Raw genomic sequence first — 26,222 nt, 5'->3', positions numbered from 1 at the left:
CGCACCCAAAATTTTGAGGAGAAAAGTAGGACAATTTATTTATTTATTTTTTTTTAATAAAATGGTGGTACTTCTTATAATCCATGCATCTTATTGCTTACCGTGGGTGGTGGCTGCGGTGAAGCGGGGTCCCAGGGTCACTGCTGGAGGAGGCAAGAGTGGCGCGTTGCTGCAGGCCACAGGCTGGGATGAGGGGGTGTTCTGCTGAGGATGAAAATGGCTGCTGTGGTGCGGGGGGCTCCACCGGCATTTTGTGAAAGCCCGAAGCCCCTCCGCACATCCATTACTGCAATGCGTTGGTCTCCGGGAAAATGGCCGATGGTAGTTGTCGTATACTCAGATTGAGATCTTGGCAACAAGATTGTAACCGAGATCTCAACTTGAGCATGCGCCGCCCCCGACGGCCATTTTCACTGAGGCCACCGCATTGCTGTAATAAATGTACAGTGGGGCTCAGGGCTTTCACAAAATGCCGGCAGGGCCCTCTGCACAACAGAGCACCGCAGCAGTGCACATCGGAACATCCCCTCATCCCAGCCTGCGGCCTGCAGCAACACGCCACTCTTGCCTCCTCCAGCAGCGACCCTGGGACCCTGCTCCACCGCGGCCAGTAAGGTATATCCGCAGTATAAGATGCACCCCCATTTTCCCCCCCAAATTTGGGGGGAAAACAGTGCGTCTTATAATCCGAAAAATACGGTAATTGATTTACACGCGTTTAATGTTGAGTTATATACAGCTCGCTAATACACGTTCATTATCAAAACTCCACCCGTATCTCACTATCTGCTCCACTTTCATGTTGGGTTTAACACGTGAGTGGCACTATGGAGTTCTTGTTCTCTTCTTATGCAGTTTGAGAGAGATAGATAGATAGATATATCTATTAGAGCGTCCTAGGCTATGTTGTGAGGCGAAATTTTAACCCTGCTCGTTCCAATTCACCAAACAATTTTGCCCCTATCTACATATTGGGGGAAAAAGTGTGTGCGTATCAAGCCCCGCCCCTCATTATGATGTCACAATGGTTGCCATGGCTACGCTGATGTCGTCATAGGTGATGTCATAATGGTTGACTATGGGATGGAGGATGTGTAATGGGTATATGGGCACGGGACTATGGGATGGCGGATATGTATGATGGGTATATGGGCACGGGACTATGGAATCGTGGATATGTATGATGGGTATATGGGCACGGAACTATGGGATGGAGGATAATTATAACTTGCTATAACTAACCACAGTTAGTTACTATGCCAGGGCAGCGCCGGGCTCTTCAGCTAATATATATATATATATATATATATATATATATATATATATATATATATATATATATATAACAAACGGCCTCTTCAGAGAGGAAGAGGGCTAGACCTCTATAGCGCCACCTGTTGGATGCAGGAATCCTACAAGTCACTATTGATACTTTTAACGAGCCTTGTAGTATGATATGGAATAAAAACAACTTTGTTTCAAACGTGTGATGCTCGTTCAAACTCGCATGCGGCAAGTAACAGATATGTGCAGTATGAATATAACACCTGAAACCAGATAAAAATAGGAGACGTTGACTCAATCTTTGCATTGTGGTGCCACACTAAGCATTGAGAATAGAAGAAGAGAACTGTCTTAGGACTTGAGAACCACAATTGTTGTTGATATTTTTTCAAACTCAAGGTTACAAGTCCATCCCTAGAGATCTTGATGTTCCTTTGTCCATGGTGCACAACATAATCAAGAAGTTACAACCTGTAACTGTAGCTAATCTCCCTGGACATGGACAGCAGAGAAAAATTGATGAAAAATTGCAGTTCAGGATCGTTCGAATGGTGGATAAACAGCCCTAATCATATTCCAGACAAATTTAAGCTGTCCTGCAGGCTCAGCATGCATCAGTGTCAGCGCGAATTATCCGTCAACATTTTAATGAATGCTATGGCAGGAGACCAAGGAGGATGTCACTGCTGACAGACCTAAAAAGCTAAACTGCAGTTCGCCAAAACGTACACAAGTAAGCCAAAATCCTTCTGAGAAAGCTTGTACAGATGATACCAAGGTAGACCTTTTTGGTAAAGCCCATCATTCTACTCTTTACAGAAAACTGAATGAGACCTACAAAGAAAAAAAAAAAAAGCTGAACCGCCACCGTATTTGACTATATGTACTAAATTGTTTTGGGGTTGTTTTGCTGACTCTGACACTGGGTGCCTTGACTGTGTGCAAGGTATCATAAAACCTGAGATTTCCACAGGACTGTAGTCGCAATATAGTGCCCAGTGTCAGAAAGCAGGATTTGCGTCATGGGTCTTCCAGCAGTACAATGACCCCAAACTTTCTTCGAGAAGCCCCCAGAAATGGATGAAAGCAAAGCGCTGGAGAGTTCTGAAGTGGCCAGCAATGAGTCTGGATCTAAATCCCATTGAACACCTTTTGTTTGTGTGTGTTTTATTTTTCTTTTAAGTTGGAATTCAGATATCATTGACCTCATACATAACGGCTAATATTGGTATGCACACGTACATATAGGTCTTTATATATTTTTGAGAGCCAAATTTTAACCAAGACTTTTCTTTACAATATTAGGACATTACATGGGGTCTTATTTAAAATTTAGTTATATAACTATAGAATATTAGTGCGTCACATAGTCTGTCGATGGGTTTGTGTACTCGGGACGCTGTCTCCTGGTATGGCGGCTGATGGATCTGCTGGGGCAGCTGGGCCATGCATTATTGCACAAACAAGTAAAACCGTCCAGCTTTGCTGTCAGTGTGTCTGACTGGCAGGACTGATTATGTGTAACCGTCCTGTCTTCTTGATGGAGTGTGGCAGCTGTTCTATTAAGAAAGCAAATCTTATGAAAAAATCAACACTTCGAATAAAATCCTTAAGACCAGGATAACTTTCTATGTGTTTTAGGCATCAATTCAGTATTTGGGGCACATGGGGGTGATGGATCCTTCCCCCACACACTCTCTGGTTTGGCCAATGTCCTGTTAAGACACTTATTAAAGGTCGAGTACTGACTTATAGGAGCTCCTGATGATACAGTTAGATTTGAACGAGAGGTGGTCGCAAGTTGGCACACCTAGGGCAGTGTCCGATTATCGCAGCTGCTGACCCCAAGGGAGGCACACAGGTTCTGACTCGGAGTTTCCGGCCAGAGAGGAACCGAGTCACTGGCAGGTACGGAACCACAGGTGCTGTTTTTGGCTTGAGTACCACTGGAGCGGCTTCAGGGGGTCAGATTCTGCAGGTGTGACTTCAGGCTAGATGAGAACAAGGAAAGGTTCCAGATCAAACGGGGAACTCAAAGGACGCAGGTTAATGGTACTTGTTCAGACAGCAGGTTTAGAGGTAGGTACTGAATCAGACAGAATTAGATCAGATACAAGGCATAGCCCAGGCCAGACAGACCCTGAGAGGTTTGAGAACAGGCAGGACCTGACAATGGACTAAGCAGCTTCAAGACAAGCTAACACTAAAATCCTAGATATTGAACAGGCACCACCCTATATGGGAGGGTGCCTTAAATACCAGATGTCTCCTAGCTATTGGCTGGGGACATTTCAGGACTGCGCTCGTGCATACTAGGTGCATTGCCCAGAGGCGTACACAGGGACATGGCAGCTGTGGCGAATGCCCAAAACAGGTACGCGGCCAGGACAGTGCGCATGTCGGCATCCCTGCTGAGGAGAGGTGAAAGCACATTTGTGTTACAACAACGCTGTACATCACACGTAATTCTAAAACCTTTAAGCCTGTTAGTGGTGATGCATGGTCACTTTACCGTCAAGGGCTTATCCAGCTGAGAAAACACTTTTTCCTGTTCCCTATTCAGGTATTCAGAGTCCATTAAGTCTTCTGGTCAGGATCTCTCTCCCTAGTAAAAGTTGGTTACAAAAAGTGTTTCATATTTTGGAGGATCAGTCCTACAGATGACCCAACGCTTGAAATGGACAATGTGTAATGCTTCACTTTCCTTATGGTGGGGCTGCTGTGAATCTGAACATGTGCTGCATGGCTTTATGAAAGATGACAATTGGGGGTCTCACGGGGCCCTCTGATCACCTTATTGTCAGGAACTTTTTTTTTTTTTAACTAGTTGGATGTTTGGATGTATACGTTGGGGGGGGGGGGGGAAGCAGTCATTTTCTGGATGATAAATATCTCCATTTTAAATGCAAGAAACCCATTACAAGGGTCTGATCTGAAATCCATATAACATGTCTGTGACCTGTTCTCTGTCACCTCAGGTCACTGCGTCACGCTCACTGTACAGGACCATGGAGTCAGAGGGCTATATCGTGGCCTCAGCTCATTGCTTTATGGATCCATTCCAAAGTCTGCAGTGAGGTAAGAGGAGGGAATGAGCGGCATTAACTTCTGTCTATAGGTTCTGTCGGGGCAGGTGGATGCCGGAATGGAGATTCACTATGGATGACCCACTATGTCTATGGAACATGAACAGCCATTCGTTTCAGTGGTCGCCATGTAATGCTATAATGAAAAGTACGCCTAGGTCCGTGTTCTGCCAATGATCAGATGTTCTTAGGTTATATTTTGGCTTCCAAAAATGTAATATGTAATTACCAGTATATAAAAATGTGGCTAATTTTGATGAGACCGGCCAATCATTCAATGTGTATGGGGCAATGCTGTTTCTCCCGTGTCAGATGATGTTAAAAGGAAGAAGGATCCTGGATTGTTAAAGTTTTAACTTCTGATTCCTTTTTTTTTTCCTCCTTTTGGCACTGACTGACAGCAGGAACCGCATTGGGGCTGCTGTCAGTCATTGTGGGGGGGGGATACTGTTACAGCTGCCACCCTCTATTGAGAAATAAAAGAACAAAACTGAAACGCTTCCCCTATTTATGACCATGTAAATCGCGGATTACAGACTGATCTTTGTGCTGTTCTTTATTATCACGGACTTCTATACTGGTATAGGTGACTTACATCCATGACGGATCAAAAAATGGAAGTGTTATTTCTCCATGATGCGTTTTTTTTTGTGTATGTTTTTTTTCAGATTCGGCACATTTGAGTTCCTCAGTAACTTTGCAAGGAGTTCCACGGGGAAATTGGATGGGAAGGCCAGTTTTCTGTGTGGCTTAGGGGCTGGTGTGTCAGAGGCGATTCTGATCGTATGTCCAATGGAAACTATTAAGGTATGTGGTTTTGCCAAGTCTATGGTAACTCTTCCCATTCAGCTGGGAGTCTTCTTTATATTAGTTTGTGCTCTTCCTACTATAATTCTGGATGGGAATACAACCATAGTAACTATAATCACCCATGGGGCTGTAGATGTTCATTCACCCATGGGTGTTGACACACTTTACTCTTCTCTCCCTACTGTACCTCACATACGTCTGGCGTATGTTACTACCATAGTCACAGTTCAATGTTTTCTGTGCCGACTTGCATTATTCCTCAAAGGCCTGTATCTATTCTGTTGTAGGAACAGCCTACATGCATCCTATGAGATATGTTACCTTCACATGGTGCAAACTTTCTCTCAACGTTTCACTCTTCCAAATATTCACATCCAAAACCTCAATTTTAACTTGCGGCCATTGCTACGGATGACACATAGCTTAGAACTGAGATATTGCAGAATACTTGCCAAGATTGTGTACAATAGGACCAGTCTTGACTGGCTAAACCCTAAGGCTGTGTGCACACGTTGCAGATATAGATGCATATCCGCAGCGTTTTTGGGCGCACGGATTCACATCAAATCCGCAGTGTAGTGCACAGCCAATGTTAGTGAATAGGAAATTCGGGTTTGTTGTGCACATGCTGTGGAAAAATCCACGCAGATTTGCAGCAGGTTTTTTTTCGCAGCATGTCAATTTTTTTTGCGGATCTGCAGCGTTTCTGCACCTATTGACTTCCATTGAGTCAGGCACAGCAAAACCGCAGATGTAAAAAAGATCTGCGGATTTCCTGCGGATGTGGGTGTGAGAAACGCTGCGGACCGGGAGGAGGGAAGTGTGTGGGCGGAGCTGTGTGCGGGGGTCTGCATGTATGTGTGTGCCGGTGTCTGTGTGTATCTGTGACTGTGTGCGGGGGTCTGCGGGGCTGTGTGCGTGTCTGTGTGTAGGCAGGCATCGTCCGATGGGACTACTAGTGCCATCCGGCTATGTCTGCTACAGTGACACCATTAGCCAATGATGGGAAAGTAGTAGTCGGCTAATGTATTGAATGTTAAAAAAAAAACATAGTGCAAATACTCACTATATTCAGGTAATCCCCGAAGTCATCGATCATCTGCAAATAAAATTAAAATGATAAACAAACACTATACTCCCTGTGTCCGACGTAATCCAATTAATAACGACTTTCCCATGACGTTCTCCCATGGACGCTCTCCAGGGGCTCCGGTGATATAGTGACGGAGATAATTCTCTGCACTGTATCACTCTGCCGCCGACAGGTCATCTGAGTTCATCCTGTCACTTGCGGCTCCTTATTACCCCATATGCCACCGCTACACGGCAGTTGGAAGAAAGAGGCTAAGTGCCGGAATTGGCGCATCTCAGAGATGCACCATTTCTGGGGCAGCTGGGAGCTGGGGTCTGTAGCTGGGGGGGGGGCCCAATATCCAAGGCCCCTTCCCAGGCTATGAATGTCAGCCCGCAGCTGTCTGCATAGCCTTTCTGGCTATTAATTATAGGGGGACCCTACGGCTTTTTTTTTTTTTTTTTTGGGTCCCCCTATTTAACAGCCAGTAAAGGCTATGCAGACAACTACGGGCTAATATTCATATCCTGGGAAGATGCATGGGTATTAACCCCTTCCCAGGCTATAAACATCGGTCCCCAGTCGCTGGCTTTCCCTCTCTGGTGCAGAAAAGAGCCCACGCCATTTTTTTTCTATACTTTTTAATTAAAAAAAAAGTGTTAGGCCGAGGTCACACTTGCGAGAAACTCGCCTGAGTCTCGCACCTCAATACCCGGCACTGCCGCCGGCACTCGGGACTAAAGTGTACAGCTGCATGTATTTCTCTGCAGCTGAACGCTCCGGTCCGAGTGCTGGCGGCAGTGCAGAGTATTGAGGTGCGAGACTCGTGCGAGTTTCTCACAAGTGTGACCCCGGCCTATCTATAGATTTGTGGATAGATATATCTATGCATAGATAGACATATCTATGTATTGATACCTCTATCTATAGATACCTCTCTCCCTCTCCATTATTCTTCAATGGAGTATGTAAAAAAAAAAAAAAAAAAAAAGAGGACAAAAGTGACATCACAACTTTTTTTTTTTTTTGTAAATAACATCTTTATTTAGCTTTCAAAAACGCATGAAAAAAACGCATCAGATCTTGCGTTTTCTGCCAAGAGATGCAGATTCTGTGCAGAAAAATCTGCAGGCAAATCTGCAACGTGTGCACATACCCTAAATTTTATAGAAATTGTTTTTTGTGGGAGAAGGAGCCCATTGACAATACGCTTCCCGGGTGATTGGTAAAATTGTGCAGTTTATTGGTTGTTCCTAAAAATGTACAGCTGATTTTCATATTTGGTTTCTTGGAGCGCTAGGATGAATATTGAATGTTCACTGCTGTCACAAGTATTCAACCAGTTCTTTCTATGACAGGTGAAGTTCATCCATGACCAGGCGTCTTCTGCACCTCGGTACCGGGGCTTCGTCCATGGAGTGCGGGAAATTATTAGAGAGCAAGGTGGGTGCAAGTCACTAGAAAGCACTAGGCTATCGTAAAGGGAAGAGGAAAAGTCTGAAAACACATTTTGTCCCTTTATATTAGGATATAAGGAATATTTTTAACTGTATAACGTATAATAATCTGTAGTACAAGTACACTGAGAATTTCTATGAAAATATGTGTTGATCATAAAGATTAATGTCAATGTTTCTCTATTGCCATACAGGATTACGTGGAACATATCAAGGACTGACCCCCACTATTTTAAAGCAGGGCTCCAACCAAGCAATCCGGTTCTATGTCATGACCTCACTACGTAACTGGTACTTAGGTGAGTTGTATATTAAACCTGTTATATAGATGACAACACGAATACATAAAATGTATTAATAAATTACATAAACAAATTTAAAGCACATGACTTGATATAAGCCATGAATAAAATAAAATGATTTCTAGAATTTAGGCTAAAACAGAAAACCCGATGGGAAATATTGGGTGACAATCGGTGATGTCGGAGAGTGCTGAAAATGGACCTGATGGCACAGATGCTTGTGCTCTGCAGCATAAAGACTTATAGGGTTGAAGGCCAAGTAACAAATTGTCATGCTGAAAATAGGTGTAGAATCTTACATTTTGCAAAAAAGTATTTAGGCTTTAGGCTGTGTTCATACAGTGCGTTTTACTGTGCCGAAATAGGCAAAAATTGCTAGGGATTCCTTATGCCAGCCAATGGCTTTCTATGTTTTTTTTTCCATGGTGTCATCTGTGTGACAGCACAAGAAATACCGGAGTGGCAGTTCTGATCGGCAGTAACACTACCACTGTCAAGACAGTCGGTCAAAGCGCTGCGGGGTCATGCTGTCAGATGTCAGCGTGACCCACGGTAAAAAGCTTACTGCAGGCGTCGGCTGATGAGACAACTCCTACCATCATGCTATGTCTGATATCACTGATAACAGTGATGGGAGAAGTTGTTACTAGTCAATCTGATCTAATAGTGTGGGTGTCACTAATGGCTGTAAGCCATACACTATGCATTACATGTGTCTGTGTGACTGGCATCCTATGAAAGCCTCATCTGTGTGCATCTTTAATACTGCACAGCCACCCCCTCCATGAATTGGTAGGTGTGTGAGTGGCTATTTTCATCAGTATTTTGCACCTGTGCTGCCCCCCGCTTTAATTATGGGGGTCTGCTGCATCCTGCTAGTGCAGTAGTAATCTGACCTGGTGTTGGTAAGGCTTTTTTTCTGTGAGCCAGCTATAGAATATGTATGAGAACCTATAAAAAAAGTGCATTTTCTGCCAAATCCTGTGTGTCGAGGGTGGGACCAGAAAGCAGTGGGGGTCAGTTAGGTGCCATAATAGGACCTTTTAGTACTTTAGAGGGAACTGGTCTGGCATTGCTCGCTGCCCAACCCGCGGGCAGCATGAATTACAGCCATGTATGCTATTCTCTGTGACTCACTAGCATTTTAGGAACAAATATACTTTGACGATCCAGTCGGGGACCATAGCGGAAGAGCATACTTCTTAGCCTCCACCCTTGGCAGGCTCTTTCCAGTGTTTCTGCAAATGATTGTTGGGTCCCTCACATGTACAGAAGGGAAGACCTGTCAATCACCTCTAGCAGCGCTGGGAAGAGCTAGCCAGGGTCAGAGCCAGACTAGTATTGACCTTCCCAGAACATCCGGCCATGGAACTAAAGTGTATTTTATTTTCTGTGAAACACCTGCCTATCTTAGAAAATGATGTGAATGACCAACATGCTTTCATGCAATCGGGCTGCGAGTCAAGCTGCTCTTCTTCTTTTTTTTTTTTTTTTTTTGTCCACATGAATCACCTGACAGGTTATATTTTCAAAAGAAAAATTAAAATTGTCTGTAAAGAAGTCCAATTAAGGGATGGGCCTTGAATGTTCTCTCCAAAAATGCATTCTGGCAACATCTTGCTGATTTTTGGAGGTATCTCAATGTACTGTAGTCAGTTCATAAAAGACTGAGACATTTTCGTCTGTGATCCAGATCAGAATTATTTATCCTTTTTTATTTTCATCAAATTTAGCTGAGAATATGACATTGATTAGGAGACTACCTTATTATTCCATGCTTGATCTTCTGAGACTCTGCTGGGAAAGGTGACTTTGTTGTCACCAGTCACTACCAAATGTTACAAATACCAGTTATTTGCTTTCTTTCTATAAGGTGGTACATTCTCTGACTATTTCTTACATGTAACTTTGCTTCTGGTTTTAGGTGATGATCCGCAAAGGCCAATTAATCCTTTAATCACAGGAACATTCGGTGCCATTGCTGGGGCTGCGAGCGTCTTCGGTAATACACCGCTAGATGTTATCAAGACCAGAATGCAGGTAATGACTTTATTATCAGTGCAGATTAAATCCTAGTTCAGTTAATCAGTTTGCAAGCACTTTGGTTATTTAACACTGTCCCTTCTCCTTGAATGTGTTGATCTTGTAAATTGTCAGGATCCTTGGAGGGATAGGCGGTAGTGAATGTTGGACAACAACATTTTGATCTTTGGCGTTTCCATTCTCCCCCAAAAATATACAGTTAATGTTCATTTTGATGGTTCTGTAGTTCTTCATATTTGCTTTTTGCATCAGTTCCTTGAGGTTTGAAGTAATTCAATGGGAATATAATTGTATCCATAGGATGGATATGGAGACACCCGGGTACATGGCTGTATTTAGGACTTGAGGGAGAGGGGGGGGGGACGACACTGCAAAAACAAACCAGCAGGGCCTCAATAACGTAAGAACCAAAACAGAAAATGGACCCCTAGAAAATAATTGACTAAAAGTGTAAAGGTCCCGTCACACTAAGCGAGATCGCTTGCAATATCGCTTAAGCGTCACCGATTTTGTGACGCAGCAGCGATATTGATAGCGATATCGCTATGTGTGATACTTAACCAGTGGGGGAGCCGGTCGGAGGTATCACTGATCGCGTGAGAACGTCCTGGGCCGTTTCTTGTCGGCCGCTTCCTGCTGGCGCCGACGAGCGACACGTGGACACGGGCGGGAGGACGTCTTCATCGCCGCGTCTGACAGGTAAGTAGCGACCCCCCGACCCCTGCGATGTCGCTGGTGAGATCTACCTGTGTGGCAGCTCACTAGCGACCATTTAGCGATGCACCAGCGATCCTGACCGGGTCGTATCGTTGTCGGGATCGCTGGTGCATCGCTAAATGTGACAGTACCCCAACGCTCACAACAGACTTCTTAAAAATTGATGCTGCACAGTGTGTAACCAATCAGGGCAAATAGAGGTATGGAAAAAATGCTGGCAGGTAGGGCAAGGCTCAGGGCTTTCTAGGGATAGATTAGCCGCCTATACCACTTTTTTTTGTATGGATTGTGATTCAATACTGTTTTTCCATACCTGCATCCAAAGTGCTGCTGCTTCTGGATCGTGTGCACACGGCCTCATTCTTCATCAGATCTGTTGACATTCTGCATCCAGTGCAAATGAATGGAGTATTTCATACACGCAAAGGAAAAGTCAGCACATCTTGAATTCTACAGGAAGCTCATTATGTGCAAAAATTCTGCTCAGAAAAGCCATTTGTTTTCCCTGTTATGAGCGGACTATCTCATGTGCAGATCTGCCGGTACATTTGGGCAGAAGTCTGTTTTGTCTCTTGTTTTCTGTTAATCCTTCAACATTTACATCGAGACATAAATGTAAAAGATCATTCATCCACTGCAATCATACAATGACTGTTTCCATTCAATGACAACAGACAAAGAAAACTGTGAAAAATTATTGCAAAAGTATTAGAAGGTCGCAGAACTTTTCGGTATACGATGAGCACGCTTGAAATGCTCCTTTTGATGCTTGTTACATTTGGGAACGCTTATATCATCTAGCCATGGCAACCTTTCAAAATGGATCCCAAAAACTCCAATCTTTGTTTTTAGTACAATAGGAACCCCTGATGGGAACCTCAACCCCCTTCAGGACGGAGCTTTTTTCATTTTCGTTTTTCGCTCCCCTTCTTCTGAGAGCCATAACTTTTTTATTTTTCCATCAATATGGCCATGTGAGTTGTACTTTTGAACAACACCATTGGTTTTACCGTGTCGTGTACTCGAAAACGGGAAAAAAATTCCAAGTGCGGTGAAATTGCAAAAAGAGTGCAATCCCACACTTGTTTTTTGTTTTGGCTTTTTTTGCTAGGTTCACTAAATGCTAAAACTGACCTGCCATTATGATTCTCTAGGCCATTACGAGTTCATAGATAAAAACGAACCTAAACATGTTTGATGTCTAAGTGGTGAAAAAAATTCCAAAGTTTGCTAAAAATAAAAAAATTGCACCATTTTCCGATACCCGTAGCGTCTCCATTTTTCGTGATCTCGGGTTGGGTGAGGTCTTATTTATTGCCTGTCAAGCTGACGTTTTTACTGATACCACTTTTGTGCAGATATGTTCTTTTGATCGCCCGTTATTGCATTTTAATGTAATGTTGCGGTGGCCAAAAAAAAGGTAATTCTGGCGTCCTTTTTTTTTTTTTTTTTTTCTCGCTACGCCATTTAGCGATCAAGTTAATCTTTTTTTTATTGATAGATCGGGCTATTCTGATCGCGGCGATACCAAATATGTGTAGGTTTGATTTTTTTTTTTTTTTTTTATTATTTTGATTGGGGCGAATGGGGGGTGATTTTAAACTTTCATGTTTGTTTGTTTTGTTTTTTTTAATTTTAAACACTGGTGGTGCTCATAGCAATCTGCCATCAACAACGATAGAGGTCTCGAAGAAACCTCAGGTTGTTATGGCAACGCACTGATGACCCCCGATCACGTGAATGGGGTCGGTGATGCGCGTATTTCCGGCCGCGCGCCGGAATCACTAGTTAAATGTGCTGTTGCGGGCACATGTCAGCTGTTTAAAACAGCTGACATGTCACGGCTTTGAGGTGGGCTTACCACCGGAGCCCACCTCAAAGCGGGGGATACTACCAGCTGGCAGTACTATTCCGTCAGCTGGCAGTAAGGGGTTAACCCACTAATCTGATCGAAGCCTTAATTCCATTTGTTAATGTTGACAATATATTTTGTGATTATTCTGTTCCTATGTTCTGATTCCCAGGGATTGGAGGCTCACAAATATAAGAACACTTTAGACTGTGCAAGCCAGATACTCCGCAATGAGGGTCCCTTGGCGTAAGTTACCAATAATAAGAATTTCTTCCTAGTGTATAATGTAATGTAGTAAGTCATAACAAACAGTGCATCTTGTCCCAGTTACCCATTACCCCAACATAATTTTACTGGTACAAGACATTTAATCAATGTTTGTTACAAGCATTATATCAGATGTATAACAAAACGCAATTACTAGAATTATTTGTGCCCTCTGGAATCCACGGTCTGTATGTAACAAACCTTCTTAACTGCACAATTACTTTCTGAACAACTCTCTGATTCTGTTGCCCTCACTGAAACCTGGATTCAGGATTCTGACACTGTCCCCCCTGCTGCAATTTCCCATGGTGGCTTACAATTCTCTCATTCTCCGAGACCCACAAACAGACTTGGTGGTGGAGTCGGCATAATCCTGTCCCCACAATGCACTTTCCAGGTCATCCCCCCCCCCCCCCCAGTTCCAACACTCATTCCTTTCTTTTGAGGTCCACGCCATCAGGCTCTTCCGTGCTCTCTCCCTCAGGGTGTAGCGGTCATATATCGGCTCCCAGGTTCACCCACCCACGTCCTTGACCATTTCTGGGCCTGGCTACCACACTTCATGTCCTCAGAACTACCAACCTTTATCCTTGGAGACTTCAACATCCCCATTAACAGCCCCACTTCTACATCTGCATCCCAGCTTCTATCACTAACCACTTCATTAGGCCTCTCACAGCTCTCAACTTCCGAGACACACAAAGATGGTAACACCCTTGACCTGGTCTTTGTCCGGCTCTGTTCAGTCTCCTACCTAGATAACTCACCGCTTCCCCTTACTGACCACAACACTCTCTCCTTCATGCTCACAAATCCTCGCCCACCTCGGCACATTCCTACCTACCACACATTCAGAAATCTACAAGCCATTAACTCTCATACACTTTCAGACTCCCTACACTCATCACTGTCCCCAATCTCCTTTGTTTCCTGTCCTGATCTGGCTGTACATCACTATAACAACACTCTTAGAAGCACCCTTGACCAAGTAGCTCCCCTCACCCTCAGAACATCCAAGCACAGAGTAAAACAGCCCTGGCTCACATGACAAACTGTACTTCTCCAGCGATGCTCTAGGAGTGCCGAACGTTTATGGAGGACAGAAGACTTCATCCACTTCAAATTTATGTTAAGAACCTATAACTCTGCCCTTCACCTCGCCAAACAGACCTACTACACCACCCTGATCTACTCACTATCCAACAACCCCAAGAAACTTTGAAACCTTTCACTCCCTCCTCAGACCGAAAGCACAAGCACCATATCACTTAGATTTGTGCTGATGACCTGGATTCCCACTTTATAGAGAAAAGATAATATCCATCAGGAAATCCTCTCACAGCTACCAGTTACTGTGACTCTTATCCCTCCCTGCATTTCCCCTGGCTCACTCTCCACATTTTATCCCATCACAGAAGAAGTCGTCTCCAGGCTCCTCTCTTCTTCTCGTCTGAGTACATGCAGTACCGACCCTATTCCCTCACATCTCCTCCAGTCTCTCTCTCCAGTCATCACTACTCACCTTACTACAATCTTTAATTGCTCCCTCTCCTCGGGCATTTTGCCATCCTCCTTCAAACACTATTACTCCATTATTAAAGAAACCCACTCTTGACCGATCCTGCACAAACAACTACAGACCAGTCTCCAATCTCCCCTTCATCTCTAAACTCTTGGAGTGCCTTGTCTACTCCCGCCTTACCCGTTACCTCTCCACTCATTCACTCCTAGACCCTTCACAGTCTGGCTTCCGCCCCTTATATTTGACAGAAACTACACTCACCAAAGTGACCAATGACCTTCTGACAGCAAAATGTAACAGTGACCACTCTGCTTATTCTTCTCGACCTTTCTGCAGCTTTCGACACTGTTGACCACCGTCTCCTACTCTCTAGGCTCCAGTCACTAGGCATTAGGGACACTGCCCTCTCCTGTTTCTCTTCCTATCTTTCTGACCGCTCCTTCAGTGTTTTGTTCACGGGTTCCACTTCATCTCTTCAACTGTTGGGGTACCTCAGGGCTCAGTCCATGGCCCTCTTCTCTCTACACGGCCATCAGCAGATTTGGCTTTCAGTACCATCTTTATGCTGATGACAACACACAACTATACACGTCATCCCCTGACCTTACCCCCGCTGCACTACAGAACGCCAGTGACTGTCCGCAGTCTCCAACATTATGTCCGCTCTCTATCTGAAGCTCAACCTTTCCAAAACTGAACTTCTTCTGCTCCCGCCGTCTACTAACTTAGGCTAGTTTCACACTAGCGTTTTTGAGCGCAGCGACGGCCTGCGCACGGCCGCCGCTAAGCCCCGCCCCCGCCGCTAGCTCCGCCCACCGGCGCATGACGCTGCATGCGCCCTGCGTCCCCTATCTTTATCACTGGGGGCGCAGGCCGTGCGCAGTATGTGTTTGGCGGCGCATGCGTCCTTTTGACGGTGCGCCGACGCAACCAAACTGCAGCAGGTTGCGTTTGGCGCAGGTCGGCGCACCGTCAAAAGGACGCATGCGCCGCCAAACGCATACTGCGCACGGCCTGCGCCCCCAGTGATAAAAATAGGGGACGCAGGGCGCATGCAGCGCCGGTGGGCGGAGCTAGCGGCGGAGGCGCGGCAGGGGGCGGGGCTTAGCGGCGGCCGTGCGCAGGCCTTCGCTGCGCTCAAAAACGCTAGTGTGAAACTAGCCTTACCCAAATCTGACATTTCCCTCTCCTTGGGTGACACCATAACACCCAAGCAGCAGGCGCGCTGTTTGGGTGTTATGTTTGACACCAATCTCTCCATCACCTCCCATATACAATCTCTTGCCCCTTACACCTAAAGAACATCTCTAGAATCTGCCCTTTTCTCACCATGGAAACAGCAAAAACCCTCACTCCCGCCTTGATCCACTCCCGCCTGGACTACTGCAATGCTTTATTAATTGGCCTCCCCCTTACTCGACTTTTCCCTCTCTAGTCCATCCTTAATGCAGCAGCCAGGGTTGTCCATCTGGCTAATCTGGTAAAGAGCGGACGCGTCTGAGTACCGTTGTTACACTGGCTGCCTATTCATTACAGAATCCAATTCAAAGTACTTGTTCTCACTCACAGAGCTCTCCACAGTGCTGCACCCTCTTACATCTCTTCCCTCATTTCTGTCTATCTGCCAAGCCTATCACTGCGCTATGCAAACAGCTTTTGACTAACCTCTGCACTAATCCGTACCTCCCACTCCCGACTCCAAGGCTTCTCCCGCGTTGCGCCAATCCTCTGGAATTCTATACCCCAAGAAATTAGGACTGTCCACAACTTGCACAGTTTTAAGCGCTCCCTCAAAACACATTTGTTCAGAGCGGCCTATCACATTCCCTAATCGGTCATTTTATGTGTAAGTGTGTGTGTGGGTAACCCATTCACTATCTCTATCTATCCCCCACTCCCTCAAGATGGCTGGACCATCATTGTAAATACAAAGTACAGGTGTGTATCTCCCCCACCTCATTGTAGATTGTAAGCTCTCACGAGCAGGGTCATCTTATTTTACTTTAATTATTGTATTGTTACTGTTGTTACTTATGACTGTTGTTTGAAACTGTTAAACTGTAATGCGCTGCGGAATATGTTGGCGCTATATAAATAAAGATTATTATTATTATTTTTTTATTATAAGATGAGAAATGACCGAAAGCTTGCATTAAAACAACTGTGTTCTCCGTTCTCCTGTCTAATATGAAGTTCTAGCTTCCAATTTTACCATTGCCGCCATATTTTTATATCCATGGCTTTCTCCATGTGTTGCCTCTTCTACCATTATGGCAAGTGAGGGCCCTCAGCTTTGTTTGCTTGCTTGTTTGTTTGTTTTCCCCACTTAATGTCTAAAAAGTTAGAATATCTCCTCCTATTACATGTAGGCATAGGACTACATTAATCTTTTTTTTTTGTGTGTATACTGCCCCCTACAGATTAAAATCATACCAATTACTTTCAGCACATCATAGTGCATAGCGTTTGTGTTCCTTGGAATATAAGTCAGGCAATTGACATACCGTAATCGCTTGCTTTTATGGACATCTTTTGACATGAAAAAATATTGTTTTTCCATGTGATTGTTTACCTTTTTAGTTAATAAAATAACACCAAGTTCCACTCTGGAATCTTCATTCCTTCATTTATTTTCAGGCCTTTCTTATGCAGTTTGCAGACATGGTCAACTGTGTCTTGCTGCCTGCCGCCAATAGGTGTATATAGCCTTAAATGATGGACGGTCGAGCACACACTGATGCCTTCTCCATCATTCTAGTCAATGGTCCCGATGGCGCACGAATCCCGTTTTGCGGAGGTTCTGACATAAGCCCTGACGGAGCCACAGCATACTGTGTGAATACAGCCTAAGGGAATCCCTATTCTCTGGTGATTATCACAATTGTATTTATTGTTTAATATGGACTAAATGCCAAAATCTCTCCTCTACAGGTTCTACAAAGGGACCGTACCACGTTTGGGCAGAGTGTGCCTGGATGTTGCCATCGTTTTTGTCATCTATGAAGAAGTAGTTAAAGTTCTGAACAGAGTTTGGAAGACCTCCTAATATCATAGTGTGTGACTGGGAGAGCCGCACGCAGCCTTCTGGAGGGACATGTCTTCTATCTACATTTTACCTCTTGAATGGATTGTGCTTATTGGAAATGATCAGAAAATGTCATTTTAACCTGTTACTATATTATGGTAAATGTCTAATCTCTGGCTTTGCCATAAAGCTGCCAAATACCTTGCAGTCAGTGATTGTCATACACCTTATTGTGAATTATTTCTTCTGTATTTGCCTGGATTCTTTGTAATAATTATGTGGATCTGATATATTTATATGACATAGACCGATGTCCTGGGTGGGCTATCGGGGTCCACCTGTTTATCCATCTCACCACGGCAGGGACAATACAGCACCCACCTGAGTGTCCCCATAGAAGATAAATTGGTATAAAGCTGCCCATGCACATTAGATCATCAGTGGATACCAGAAGATCCACTGGGCCCTACCAGCAGATGAGGAGGGTGAAACCATGATTAGGCATATTGATAACGAACATGCCTCACCTGTGGTTTTTCTGAGAAATAAAGCTGGTTGCGGCTTTTTTTTTCTTTTTCTCTGTCCAGTAGAACTAAATATATCCTAAGCCAATGGTTGGCGGAGATGGTGATCAGCCAACCACTCTATCTTTAAGACCTATCTAAGTATGAATCTGCTTGTGATCACTACGACTTTTTAACATTTGATTTCTCCACATTGTAGGTTTGCGTTTATTCAGAGAATAGGTGATAACCTGCTGGTGGTCTGATCAATGGGACCCCCACTGATCCTGAGACCTGAGCTCTGAAATGCCTGCTCTCTGGGACAGGGGTGCTGTATTTGGCTATCTAGGCCCATAGACAATAAGTGTGGTGTTGGCATGTGTGTACATCCACCACTTGGAAATAACCCTTTAAGATCCATAGACCTTACACTCATGAATACTTTACACTGAAGCAAGCATGCAAGAAGTGTGATCTAAAGACTTGTCAAATAGATGCACTCAGACCTGCAAACCGTAAGGCCACGTTCACACAGTATTTCTAAGCCAAAACCAGGAGTGGGTGTTAAATACATGTTTCTATTTGTTCCTCTCCTGGTTTTGGCTTACAAATACTGAGGTAAAATACTGACCAACCACTGGTGTGAACGTGGCCTTAGAGACCTTGGCCATTTCTCCATGTGTTCTACTGAACAATGGAAAATATTCAGAAGTAATTCTCAGTAGGTTCATATCAATGTGTCTTTTTTGATTCTTCTGTATTTTTTTTATTATTTACTTTTGATATGTTGTATATTTTTTTATCAAGTAAATACATCCCCTTATATGTGACCAACATGTGGTGTAAACCAAACACTAGGCTCCTGCCCGCCTAACATTAATGAAACCCCTAAATATACAACTTGGTAAAATATTAACACGACTGGCTGGGGACTGTTCCTGGTGTTGCACCTCATCCTAGTGAATGATATGAGCCATCATTGTCCTAGCTGCCAGATCAATATACTGCTGTTTATGGGAAACATGAACTTTTCTAATCCCTTTTAAGAATGATCTCCTCCTTTTTTTTTGTCTTTCATGCACTGATTTCTTCAGTGATGGCTCTGACTGCAGCCTGTACAACCCTCACAACACTGGTTCTTCCTGCATATACACTATTCTTACTCCATTCTGTCGGCCAAGAACACTTCGAGTGGATATGGAAACCAAAATGGCAGAGCATTGAGATAACAACTGCAGCCAGATGGATCCACCACCATTAAGTGCTGAATGATTTAAAGGAGCAAACTTCTGGGCATATGTAGCATACTGTCTAATGTGTGTTGCCATTTTACTGCACAGTGTCACACTTTAAGCCACGCCTCTTTGACTACGACTACACCATCTTTTGACTAATCCATGCCCCCTTTATCAGATGAGTAGAAAAAAATGTCTAAATAAATGTGGTGCAAATATGTTTAGTTTCTGGGACCCCTGATGATGCTGGTAGAGAAGTGGCCGCAGCGATGGTTTACGTGGTTCTGCTGGGAACTGCAGTGGGTTCTCATTTACTTTAATGGGGCTACATTGCAGCTGCTTACACAGCATGTGGCAGGGGCATTCCTGTAAAATGGCACAGTGCTATATCAGTGCTATGGCCCCTACATTCTCTGGTTTGGTGGGAGTCCTAGAGATCGATGATAAAGTAATGGCATATCCTATCACTATGCAACTCTGTAGTATGGGAAGACACAATTAATGATTTATATTACAGCAGAATTGCATTGGTTGAGACTAATCACCCACTCGGTGGCATTTTACATAACAACTGTACACCTATTCTATGTAATTTGTATAGTAAAGGGATTCTCCCGTGAAAACAAGTTCTCCCCTCTCCACAGAATAGCTGATAACTTGCTGATTTGTGGGAATCCAACTGCTGGATCTTTCACATATTGGCAAAACATGGAATATTTATTGCCAACAGGGCACTTTTATTTAGAATGCAGTTGTCAGTACACATGCCTGACTTCTGGAGCACGGTGCTCCACGGGGAATAGTTGGCCATGCACATTAGCAGTGCCATTCTAAGAAAATCCGTTGACCTTTTTTCATTTAAATACCAATATCTCTTATATCTGCAGATTATGTGAATGGAGGATGATTTTTTTTTTTTTTTTTTTTTTACCTGTAGCACCTTACTCATGTTTTGTCTTTTCTAACTTTGTGCCAATTATGCATATTAACTATGTAACTGTGTGGCTATTATTTGCCAAATACAAAAGCTTCTGAACTGATGGACGTTTTCAGGCTCCATGCTGATTCATTTAACTTCTAATATGTGAAAATAAACCAACCACGTTGTTCTGTCCTCACTAAATGAAGCAAATTCATGTAGCTTAAACAGGCAGCTAAACCGCTATACCGGGGTCCAATAAGGAGACTGTAGGTTGAATCTGTGCTTTATTGAACGTGATGGTATATTGACGCAACCTTACCAGAATGCACTGCAAACTGAGGGAAATAGCAAAGTGAAAGTAAACACACAATAACACAGTGGCTATGACTCTGGTCATTAGATGGAGCCAGAAACACTGAAAACATTAACAAGCAGATAATCAGGATTCTGAATCAGATGTTGGAGACAGAATGTGATATATGTAGGGCTGGGAGGGCAATTTTGCCGGAGGGCCACATGAGCGACTGTGACTGCTCTGGAGGGTTGAACCAACAGACTGAAATTAATTTTACTCATTATTAACCCCTTTACAAAGAATGACAGACATAGCACATCATGAGCAGGTATCGGTTCCTGCGTCATATCCTACGATGTCTGACATGGAACTGTCTGTGTGAAATCACAGTGACCGTTCCGTGTTGACAGCGATCGCTGACTGGCAGAGATGCAGAGACTGACCGATCACAGCATGATCATGTGGGAGGAGCTGAAATATCAGAACTTTTCTACATGATTACTGCCGGAGCTCTGCTCATCTGACAGCTAAGCTCCTGCGGTAACTGCCATGGCAAGTGCCTGCACCACCCCAGGCTGATTAACCCTCCAGATTCCGTGATCGATGTCGATCATGGTATTTGGAAGGTTGTGAGAGGGAGGGGGTGCCCTCTCTCAACCCCGTGATGAAATCAAGGGGAGCTGATGGTTGTCATGGCACCCAGAAGTCAAACAATGACCTGGTGTGCCAGGAACGGTGGCCTGTTAGACCCAGCCATAGGCTGGATGTAACGGGCGATCTGCCTTTGTAATCTCACAGGACACATGAATTGCAGTTCTGGTGCATTGCAATGCATGAGGAAAGTGATCAGACTAATAAAAAAATTAATGTCCTATAGAGGTACTAAATAAAAAAAAAAGTTAAGATTGAAAACATTTTTACAAAAACACAAAATGAAGAACAAAGTATTACACCAATAAATACATATATTTTTGTAAAAAACAGAATGACCCAATCTATAAAATTGTCACAGTAGCTAACCCCTACAGTGAACGCCGCAAAAATCTATAGCTTTTCATTATACCGCTGGAAAAAAATGTAATATAACGCGATTAAAAAAAAACCAATGTAAATTAAAAATTGTACTGCTGAAAATGTCATCTTGTCCCTCGAAAAACAAGCCGCCATACAGCTCCATTAGTGGAAAAGTAAAAAAGTTATAGCTCAGAATATAGCGATGCAGAAACAATATTTTTTCAATAAAATGGGTTTGTCTAGAAGCGACAAAACATAAAAACAATTTATATAAATGTATCTGTAACTTTACTGACCTGAAGAATAAAGCTGCCTTATCAACTTCACCACACGGTGAATGACATCAGTGGCGTATCTAGGGGGGGGCAGCCGGGGCAGTTGCCCCGGGCGCAGCCAGCAGGGGGGCGCAGTTGGGCCGCCTAATGCAGCGGTCCGCAGTGTCCTCCCTGGTGGCTGCGTTCTGCCGCCTCCCGCCTGAGAGTCGGCGGTTCTCTGTGTCAGCTGTCAAGACGCCTGTACAATTGAAGCTCTGACCGCCGGGCCAGAGTGACGTCAGCAGCGTGATCAGGTCATGTGATCACGCTGCTGACGTCACTCCCCGGCGCCCAAAGCAAACGCTGGTGGTAAGTGTGCTCCTCTGTGGAGCTGAAGAACCACCGAAGATGGGAGATGAGGGGGAGTTAATGAGTGGAGATGGGGATTTGTAGAGGGGATGGCGGTTAATGTGTGGGGGTATTTAGAGTGGGGATGGGGGTTAATGTGTGTGGGGGTTAATGAGTGGGGATGCCATGGGGTTAATGTGTGGGGGGATTTGGAGTGGAGATGGGGGTTATTTAATGTGATGGGGGTTAATGAGTGGGGGGGTTAATGAATGGGGATGGGGATTAATGTGTGGGGGCATCAATGAGTGGGGATGGGGGTTAATGTGTGTGGGGGTATTTGGAGTGCAGATGGTTATTTAATGTGTGGGGGGGATTTGGAGTGGTGATGGGGTTAATGAGTGGGGATTGGGTTAATGTGCGCGGGGGTTAATGAATGGGGATGGGGGTTAATGTGGGGTTGGGGTTAATGTGTGGGGGTATTTGGAGTGGGGGTGGGGGGATTTGGAGTGCTGATGGGGGTTAATGAGTGGGGATTGGGTTAATGTGGGGGGATTTGGAGTGGGGATGAGGGGTTATTTAATGTGTGGGGGGGATTTGGAATGGGGATACTTAATGTGTGTGGGGGATTGGGGATGGGGGGATTTAATGTGTGGGGAGATTTGAGGACACAAAATAAAGAGTATGTATGAGGAAACAGTATGGGGGATTGGTGCAGATAGTATGGGGAGCGAATGGGTTAATGTATATGGATGGACACAGTATGGGGAGTCAGGGGTATGTGTGAGCAGACAGTATAGAGAGTGAGGGGGTAAATATATGAGGAGACAGTATGGTGAACAGGTGGGATGCTAGAGGGGAATAGTGTGAGGAGACAGTATATTGCAGATATTTTTATTTAGGGGCATTATAATGACACTTCTATCTTTAAGGGCATCGTGTGGAGATTTTCTGCAGAAGACCGGAGAAGATGGACGTCTACAGAGACGAGATGTGGATGAGAAAACTCATCATGGGGTCTAGAAGAAAAGGTGACTGACTGCAGAGACGACGTCATCTATAAGGAACTTGGATGTAAATGTTATTTGTGATACTGACTAATTCTCATGTTTTTATTTGTTAGGAACATTAAAGGGGTTCTCCAGGTTTGTGCTGAGTCTGCAATCATTCTATGTGACTGGAGACTTCTGAATTCTCACAGTGCTCACTGAACGCTGTCAGGATTCTCTTGTGCCGGTAATATACATACATACGGTCACATGCTGACTAGACGTGTGTGGCCTCACTCAATGAAAATGAACAGAGCGAGGCCGGGCACGTCTAGTCGGAATGTGGCCAGAAGTATATAAATCACATACTTGTGCTGACATGACTGTACATCAGCAAGGGAGAATCCTAAAAGTGTGCAGTGCATTCGTTGTGAGAATTCAGAAGCTGCAGTGTCAGGATTCTGCTCTGCAGGTTGCCGTAGTCATCACATGGACACTTCACTCATATGCGATTTTCATAGGTATGATCCTGTGACAACGAGCTTCTCTTCCTGCTTCTCTGTTTTTTACTGAACATTGAGAGCATTAGGAGGAGCAGCTCATGGGTACATGGCTCAAGTCGCATATGGGGGGGCGCCGAACCGAATTCTTGCCCCGGGTGCCAGAAAGCCTAGATACGCCTCTGAATGACATATACAGAAAGAAGAAGATTAAAAAAAAGTTGCTAGTTTTTGTTCATTCTGCCTTTTCAAAAGCCGTAATAGAATGTGATCAAGAAATGTTATGTTCCCAAAAATGGTACCAAAAACCAGCATCTGCACCTGCAAAATTCAAGCCATAGCATGACTCTAATGGCCGACATATAGGAAAATTATAACTCTCAATATATAGCTATGCAAAAACTTTTTGTGTGTGTGAAAAGAAAAAAAAGCGTCTTCAATTTGTGTGTTACAGCAGTAAAAAAAATGTAAATCTAATATCGTAAACATACTGACCCAGAGAACCGTTGCCTAATCACATATACTGCAAGAGAAATGGCATAAAAAATAGCTAAAATTAGTTGTTGATTTCTTCATTCTGCCTCATCGCACATTTATCTTGAGCGCTACACTGAGCGCTTACAGCGGGGTTTCCGTGTAAATCTCTGAAATACGTGATTCAGAAGGAAAACCCCCGGCGGAAGATTCCCTATAATGAGGCAGATGCACGTATTGTGGAAAAGTGGTGTCCATCTTTTTAGGTGTGCATAAAAGTGCGGCCATCACCGGTTTGTGCATCTCTTAAAAGGTGGAATGATTCGCTCGGGAGTTTCATCAGAATCACGTATTTCGCAGATTTAGATGGAAACCCTGATGGAAGTGCTCAGGGAAGGGCACAGGATGAATGTGATCCAAAATGTCACCAACAAAAGTTTCTACTCGGCCTACAAAAAAAATACAAATCCTCACTCAGGTCTGTCATCTGTTAACATATATAGAGGTGTCCATATTACTGGCAGCACAAAGGCTATGGAAAAGTGACGTGGCTTTCACCAAAAGAAATCCAGGAAAATCTACGTGCCCAAATCCAAATGGCCACATCCTCCTTAGCCCCACATTGTGCGTAATCCGCAGTTAGCAGCCACATGTCTGGCATTACTGTAGCGACAAGAGCCCACTTAATATGTGGATGCTTATATTCAGAATAGCAAGTTGGGCACTACAATGCATATTTGCATTTTCACTTAGCAACATCCATTGCTAGCAAAATAATCAACACACCTGTAGATACATTTCCAGAGGGGTGTAATTTTCAAATTGAGTCCGCAAACAATTCTACAAAAACTTGTTCTCCAAGAGTCAAATAGCTTCCCTTCCAAGCTCTGCCGTTTGCACAAACAAGAGTTTCTGTGCACACATGGGGCATCCCTGTACTCAGTAGAAAGTGCACAACTTACCGTATGTGGTTCATTTTCTCCTGTTACCTTTCTTAAAAGGCAAAAAACAGGCTAAAACAACATTTCCAGAGAAAAAAAACATAATTTTTAATTTTCATGGTCCAATGTTTTAAAATTCTATGACGTAGCTGTGGGTTCAAGGTGCTCACCACACTTCAAAATAAATTCCTTGACTAGTGTAGTTTCCAAAATGGGGTCACCTGTGGTAGGTTTCCTGTTATGAGAGGGTCACCGAGGAGGAGAGCAAGTCCAAGCTAAGCCACAGAAGACCAGAGAGGTTGGTAACTAAGTGGATTGCAGATCCCTGATCCTATCCACACAACTAGCAGTAGCCGTGGACCGTGCCTACGATGATTCTAGATGCCTCGGCTAAAGCAAGAAAGGGGAAATCTAAACTGCCCCAGAGCAGACCCCAAAGGAATAGATAGCCCCCAAACATATATTGTCGGTGAGACAAGATGAAAACACCAGCGCAGGTAGGAAAATAGACTGAGCAAACGATGGGACCCACACTGACTAGACAGGACAGGAAAGGAAAGACACTGTCTGCAATCACGCAAAAAACCCTGCAAAAAAGGCCAACACGTCTGATGCAAAAAATACTGAAGTCGCACGACTTCGCCCACTATATCAGCACTCTGGTATATTCTGAAAGCAGAGCAAAAAGAGGCCAATCTAATAAGGGACAAAAACAAACTTGCACAAGCAGTTCTGCTAAACAGAATAGCAAAAGAACACTTAGCTGAACATGCAGGGACCTCAGGAGGCAGTAAAAATCACCAGCAGGGATAGAGGGAGTCGACTGTCTTAAATCCAGTCTGAAACCCCAGATCTCCAATCGTCGTCCTCATCAGGTGGCAAGCCTCTGTTAATCAGATCAGCTCCATTACCTCCAGTAACCACCAGAGGGAGCCCAGAAAGAGAACTCGCAACCCCTCTGTCAATTTGACCAGCTCCACTACCAGAGGTAGGCCAGAAAGCGAATTCACAACAGTTTCCACTGTTTGGACACAAGGGGCTCTGCAAATGTGACATGGCGTCCACTATCTATTCCAGCCAATTTTCCATTCCAAAAGCCAAATGGTGCGCCTTCCCTTCCAAGCCCTGCTTTGCGCCTAAACAGTAGTTTTCCTCCACATATGGGGTATCTGTGTACTCCGGAGAAATTGGACAACAAATTGTATGCTCCATTTTTTCCCGTTACCCTTGTGAAAATGAAAACGAAATAAAGTTACTTTAAAACCAAGCACACCATTGTTTTTCTTGTGAAATTCTCAATAACTTTGATGTGT

At 44.1% G+C, this 26,222-nt stretch overlaps 1 protein-coding gene across 2 annotated transcripts in view; it reads left to right on the top strand.

The window, feature by feature from the left end:
• The window catches only part of LOC141080473 (tricarboxylate transport protein, mitochondrial-like), a 40,211-nt gene extending 19,996 nt beyond the window's left edge, over positions 1-20,215 (top strand). For both annotated transcript variants that reach the window (XM_073565717.1, XM_073565716.1), the window contains exons 3-9: positions 4,263-4,362; positions 5,039-5,177; positions 7,611-7,695; positions 7,904-8,008; positions 9,936-10,051; positions 12,796-12,869; positions 17,344-20,215. In XM_073565717.1, the coding sequence (XP_073421818.1) occupies positions 4,263-4,362; positions 5,039-5,177; positions 7,611-7,695; positions 7,904-8,008; positions 9,936-10,051; positions 12,796-12,869; positions 17,344-17,458 (734 nt within the window). In that variant the 3' untranslated portion in view covers positions 17,459-20,215. The remainder of the gene's footprint in view (positions 1-4,262; positions 4,363-5,038; positions 5,178-7,610; positions 7,696-7,903; positions 8,009-9,935; positions 10,052-12,795; positions 12,870-17,343) is intronic.
• Positions 20,216-26,222: the final 6,007 nt, after the last annotated feature.

Source organism: Dendrobates tinctorius, unplaced genomic scaffold (genome assembly GCF_039654945.1).
Source record: "Dendrobates tinctorius isolate UK_male_01 unplaced genomic scaffold, ASM3965494v1 ptg000016l, whole genome shotgun sequence".
Lineage (NCBI taxonomy): Eukaryota > Metazoa > Chordata > Amphibia > Anura > Dendrobatidae > Dendrobates > Dendrobates tinctorius.
Note: the sequence above shows the minus strand (reverse complement) of the source record. Positions and strands in the feature narration are given on the sequence as shown.